Below are 6,261 nucleotides of genomic sequence, written 5' to 3'. Positions count from 1 at the left end.
GTGAAGGGGGCGGTATAAGTCCAATCTCTTCTTCTTTTACCTCACAGGGTGTCTGTTGCGGGGAGGGGGAGGGAAAGGAGTTTGTAAGCCGCTCTGAGACGCCTTTGGGGTAATGAAGGGCGGGGTATAAATCCCATCTCTTCTTCTTCTTTTGCCTCACAGGGTGTCTGTTGTGGGGAGGGGGAGGGAAAGGAGTTTGTAAGCCGCTCTGAGACGACTTCGGGGTAATTAAGGGTGGGGTATAAATCCCATTTCTTCCTCTTCCTCCTCTTTTCCTGCTGCCTTCAACTTCTCCTAGCATGATTGCCTTCTCCAGTGACTCCTGTAGTAGAAAAGAGCAAGAGTCTAGTAGCACCTTGAAGATGAACAAAACCTGTGGCGGGGGATGAGCTTTCGTGGGTCCCAGCTCACGTCTTGAGTGACTCTCGTCTTCTCATAACGTGTCCAAAGTACGATAGCCTCCCCCGAGTCATTCTGGCTTCTAGGGAGAGTTCAGACTTGATTTGATCTAGAACCCCACTGACTTTGTCTTTTACGGCGGTCCACGGTGTCTGTAGAACTCTCCTCCGACACCACATCTCAAAGGAATCACTTTACTTCCTGTCCGCTCTCGTCATTGTCCCACTTAAACACCCGTACCAAACCACACCGGAGTTGGCTTGTCCAAACAATTTCTCCTCTGGCACCTCTGGTCATACTAATGTCTTTTACCAGCTCTGTGAGAGGCCTTTTTAAACTCCAGCTGGCATTGGCTGTCCACCAGGGCTACCCTGGTTGCAGTCTGACTGCTTGGAAAGGCAGCTGTATGTCTTTCCCTGTTTCCCGAATGCCATTCGACATGCCCGAGGAGAGGTTGTCGTTTCTGTGGTGACCTTTATCCTGAATATCTGGAAGAGCAAAGGGCATTGTTGTCTGGAGAGCGTCACCACAGCTTCCAATCTGTCTCCTTCAGCATTTGCCTTCCGATCCTGACCCGTGAGCATCAAGCGGCGCTCCGGCACTCCTGGAAGGCCCTGCGGCCAGCCACGCCTTGGATCCGTCCATTTATTTCCCTTCTCTCTCTTTCCCCCGCAGCTGTGTAAATGAGTATGGAAGATTATGACTTCCTCTTCAAGATAGTTTTAATCGGGAACGCCGGCGTGGGGAAGACCTGCTTAGTGAGGCGCTTCACTCAGGTAAGGGGAGCTGTCGTGGCGTGGCGGCTGAGAGTCTGCGACTGGCCCCCAGGGCTTCAGTGGCAGAGCGGGGGATCCAAACCCGATCCTAGTCCAACAGTGTTAACCACGAGTGTCGGAGAGGAGGGGCCATGGCTCAGTGGAAGAGCTGCTGCTTGGCATGCATAGGGTCGCAGGTTCAGTCCCCGGGATCTCCGGTTAAAAGGACCAGGCTGTGGGTGATGTCAAAGACCTCTGCCTGAGACCCTGGAGAGCTGTGGGGAGGTGCCATGGTTCAATGGCAGAGCATCCTCTTGGTGTGCAAAAGGCCCCAGGTTCAATCCCCGGCATCACCAGTTAAAAGGACCAGGCAGGAGGTGATGTGAAAGACCTCAGCCTGAGACCCTGGAGACCTGGTGGACCTCCTGATGGCACCTGGGTTTTGACCACTGTGTGACACCAAGTGTTGGATTAGGTGGGCCACTGGCTTGATCCAGCATGGCTTCTCTTATGTTCTCCTGTCTGGGGCAGTGATGCTCTGTCTTCTTGGTGCTTGGGGGGCAACAGTGGGAGGGCTTCTGGAGTTCTGGCCCCGCTGGTGGACCTCCTGATGGCAGTTGGGTTTTGGCCACTGTGCGACACAGAGTGTTGGACTGGATGGGCCATTGGCCTGGTCCAGCATGACTTCTCTCATGTTCTTCTGAGACAGGAAGAAAATAAGGCTGCCCCAGTGGGTAGGAGAAAAAGAACAAGCTTTGTTAGATTTTCTTGATCCCTACGCATCTCGTTAAATGCTTTGTTGGAGGATCTTATATAAAAAGTTCTCGGGCTCCCACCTTGAACATGTTTTTATGTGTGGGCCCCTGATGAAGCATTTAGAGAAATGTGTAGAGAGTTATCATAGAACCATAGAATCAGAGAAGGGGCCATACAGACTATCTAGTCCAACCCCCTGCCCAATCCAGGACTAGCCTGAAGCATCTTTGACAAATATTCGTCCAGCCTCTTCTGGAAAGCTGCCAGTGAAGGGGAGCTCACCCCCCACCCCCCAGGCAGCGGATTCCACCTTGGAAGCACCCTGACCGTGAAAAAGTGTTTCCTAATATCCAGTCGATACCTTCCTGCATGTAATTTAAACCCGTTGCTTCGGGTCCTCTCCTCTGCTGCCAACTGGAACAGCTCCCTGGCCTCCTCCAAAGGAGGAGCCATCCTGTCCCCCCTCCACCTCCTCTTCTCTAGACTGAACATTCCTAAGAGCCTTTCCTCAGTCCCCAGGCCCCGGACCATCCTCGTCGCTCTCCTCTGCACCCGCCCCATTCTGTCCACATCCTTTTTGACGGGAGGCCTCCAGAACTGCACACAGGACCAGTGTTCCCTCTAAGCTGAGTGAGTGTGAGCCAGCTCACAGTTTTTTAGCCTCCGGCTCACACATTTTTGTCTTAGCTCAGGAAGGGACGGCTCCAGAGCAAACTAATTTATGCAGCAGCCAAATTGCTCCTGCTCACAACTTTAATGCCAGTGGCTCACAAAGTGGAATTTTTGCTCACAGGGCTCCATAGCTTAGAGGGAACATTGCACAGGACTCCAGGCGCGGCCTGGAAGATCTAATAAAACTTGCATCCAGACCCTGGAGAGCTGCTGCCAGTCTGCGTCGACAGTGCTGACCTTTGATGGGACTGGTGATCTGATGCAGTATAAGGCAGCTCCGTGAGAGCGAAGGCAAGGACGTGAGCAGGGAACAGCTCCCCACACCCGTTGTTTAGGGGATGGAGCTGTGGCTCGGTGGCAGAGCCTCTGCTTTGCATGCAGAAGGTCCCAGGCTCAGCCCCCGGCACCTCCAGTGGAAAGACCCTCTACCTGAGTCCCTGTAGAGCGGCTGCCGGTCTACGTAGACAGGACTGTCCTTGATGGACTGGATGGCCTGATTCAGTAGAAGGCAGTTTTATGTCTGTTCACTGGAGAGTCAGTTTGGTGTAGTGGTTAAGTGTGCGGACTCTAATCTGGGAGAACCGGGTTTGAGTCCCCACTCCTCCACTTGCACCTGCTGATGTGACCTTGGGTCAGTCACAAGCTCTGGCACAGCTGCAGTCAGTAAGGTGTTGCCCGGGTTTTTGAATGTGGTTTTGAGTCCCTGAACAGTGATAAAATGGCCATAAATCTATGCAGACAGTACCATAAAACCAAGAAATCAAAGGAAGTGAAACCAGCATCCAGTGTGGAGTCCACAATAAAATCCGGCAATCAAAGAAAGTGAAAGCGGCATGAGATGTAGAGGGGAATTTCTTTTCCAACTTAGGTTTGGTATAGTGGTTAAGTGCGCGGACTCTAATCTGGGAGAACCGGGTTTGAGTCCCCACTCCTCCACTTGCACCTGCTGATGTGACCTTGGGTCAGTCACAAGCTCTGGCACAGCTGTCCTTGAAAAAGAGCAGTTTCTGTCAGAGCTCTCTCAGCCCCACCCACCTCACAGGGTGTCTGTTGTGGGGAGGGGAAGGGAAAGGAGATGGTAAGCTGCTCTGAGACTCCAAGTGAAGGGCGGGGTATAAATCCAATCTCTTCTTCTCTTCTTCTTCGTCTCTTCTTCACAAAACCATGCCAGCTCCTTCTGACTGGCGCTCGAGCGACGCTTTGGATGAGAAGCATCAAGGATATTTGCCACTTCTCTTTTTTGCAGCACGGGATAAATCCCGGGCAGGAGAGTTTTAAATCTGTGTCTTGAGAGACGTGATGTCAGTGCCCTGTGTTTAAAAATATAGCGTTCTCAGAAACAGGGCTGGAACTCACCCCTCCCACCTTTTCCTGAGCATTTCTGTGAAACCCACCTCGCACCAGATGAATATTTTCCCGTGTTATCCCGGAACTGGATGGCCCAGGCTCGCCCCATCTTGTCAGACTTGGGAAGCTAAGCAGAGTCGGCCCTGGTTAGTATTTGGATGGGAGACCACCAAGGAAGTCCAGGGTTGCTGTGCAGAGACAACAGTGGCCAAGTACCTGCGTTTGTCTCTTGCCTTGAGAACTCTTTGCAGTTGCCAGACGTCGGCTGCTATTTGAAGGCAATGAATGAATAATATATATCTCCCCCTCCCCAACCCAGTACCAGGAAATGTGCAGTTTGTTACCTTTGAGGCGCTGGAAGTCACAAATGCAGCTTTAATCATTAGGATTATCACACCCTCGCAGAGAAGACTGTGGGAAACGGTTGCCAACTCCCTGTGGTGAAATTCCTGGAAATCTTGAGGGTACCAGCGGAAGGTGGAGTCTTGAGGAAGGGAAGCAGGGGTGAAATTCCATAAAGTCAACCCTCCAAAGCAGACGTTTTCTCCAGGGGAAACTGATCTCTGGAGATCGGTTCTAATTCCAAGAGATCTCCAAGCCCCGCCTGCAGCCCTAAACTGGCAGACTTCTAGATTAATCTCCTGCCCCATATATTGGTTTTTGGCAGGGCTTTTTTTGTAGAAAAAGCCCAGCAGGAACTCATTAGCATATTAGGCCCCACCCTGACAGCACAGCTCATTAGCGCATTAGGCCGCACCCCCATGTTACCAGAAGTGTGCTCATCCAGCCACACCCACCTTTTGCTTCTTATTCTGTTTACCTTGTTTGTTGTCAAAACCCAGGGCCTTTTCTTGTAGCAGGAACTCCTTTGCATGTTAGGCCCCACACACCCCTAATGTAGCCAATCCTACTGAGTTCCTGCTGTTGGGTGTGGCCTATTATGCTAACGAGTTCCTGCTGGGCGTGGCCACCTCAGGAGCCAGCCGGAACTCCGTTCCTGTGCGTTCCTGCCCAAAAATAGCCCTGGTTTTTGGCATGCTGGGAGGGATATTTTAAAATTGGGGTAAGCACTGAAACACGGCCTGGCATAGTGAAATGGTAGAAATACCAGGAAGGAACCGCTTTCTCTGTGTATGTATGAGAGAGATAATCCACAGATGTGTGGAGTTACCAGCTAGTTTCCATCTTGCGTGGAAGCCATGTGTCGAGACTTCCTTTGACTGTGGGGATGGACAAGGAGGGGGTAATGCTAACCGTGTGCGGGTGGCTTGTCAGCATCAGCACAAAGGGTCCCCGGTGGGTTGGACCCATCAGCTGTTTTTCAGATCTGGTTGCCAGCTCTGGGCTGGATTGGAGTCCAACAGCAATTTAGAGATAGCCCAGGCTAGCCCGATCTCTTCAGAACTCGGAAGCGAAGCAAGGTCGGCCTTGGCTAGTATTCGGAAGGGCGAGACCGCCAAGGAATACCAGGGTCATGGCCAGTGTTCCCTCTAAGCTGAGTTAGTGTGAGCTAGCTCACCGTTTCTTAGCCTTCTGCTCACACATTTTTGTCTTCGCTCAGGAAGGATGGCTCCAGAGCCAACTGATTTATGCAGTAGTCAAATCGCTGGCTCACAACTTTAATGCCAGTAGCTTACAAAGTAGAATTTTTGCTCACAGGACTCCACAGCTTAGAGGGAACATTGGTTGTGACGCAGAGGGAGGCAGTGACAAACCACCTCTGAAACGTCTCTCACCTTAAAAACAAGTCTAGCTCGCCACCTAGTGGTGCATAACGCTGAAAGAGCTAGAATTTCTGGGTGCCAGACGATCTGAACATCTCCTGGCTATACGACGCACCAAGGCCATACGATAATAATAATAATTAGAGACCCACGAGAGTTTCAGGGTGGAAGCTCTCCAGAGTCAAAGCTCCCTTCATCAGACACGGTAGAAGTGGAGCTCTGAGTCCTTCTGTCCTAGTCAGAGGGGGAAAAGGGGTGTTGCAAATCTACATTGTACCTTCTCATCCTTTACAAGCATTCGTTACAACACCCCTCTCCCCCTCGGACTAGGATAAGAGGACGCAAATCTCCAGATCAAGGGTCAGCACTGTATGGCTTCAAAAGGGAATTAGATAAGCACAAGAAAGGGGACCCGCAATACTCGCGGGGGGAGAGAAGAGCTCCACGCAGAGCAGGAGGAGGAGGCAGCAGCAGCAGGTAAGCCCTCTTCCTCCCCCCCCCCGCCCCCGGACACTGGCAGCATGGCCTGAGCGGCTTCCAGCCGCCAGGCCCCGCCAATCTCTCCCCCCCGGCCCCTCCACCCGCCGCCGCGTCCCTCCACCCCCGCA

The 6,261-nt window shown here is 52.2% G+C and overlaps 1 protein-coding gene across 1 annotated transcript in view; it reads left to right on the top strand.

Annotated features, from left to right (window-relative positions):
• Positions 1–1,082: 1,082 nt before the first annotated feature.
• RAB30 (RAB30, member RAS oncogene family) overlaps positions 1,083–6,261 on the top strand; it is a 25,711-nt gene continuing 20,532 nt past the window's right edge. Inside the window, exon 1 of the mRNA XM_015415014.1 lies at positions 1,083–1,175. Within this exon, the coding sequence (XP_015270500.1) occupies positions 1,083–1,175 (93 nt within the window). The remainder of the gene's footprint in view (positions 1,176–6,261) is intronic.

This window comes from Gekko japonicus, unplaced genomic scaffold (genome assembly GCF_001447785.1).
Source record: "Gekko japonicus isolate JY-2015 unplaced genomic scaffold, Gekko_japonicus_V1.1 scaffold5448, whole genome shotgun sequence".
Classification (NCBI taxonomy): Eukaryota; Metazoa; Chordata; class Lepidosauria; order Squamata; family Gekkonidae; genus Gekko; species Gekko japonicus.
Note: the sequence above shows the minus strand (reverse complement) of the source record. Positions and strands in the feature narration are given on the sequence as shown.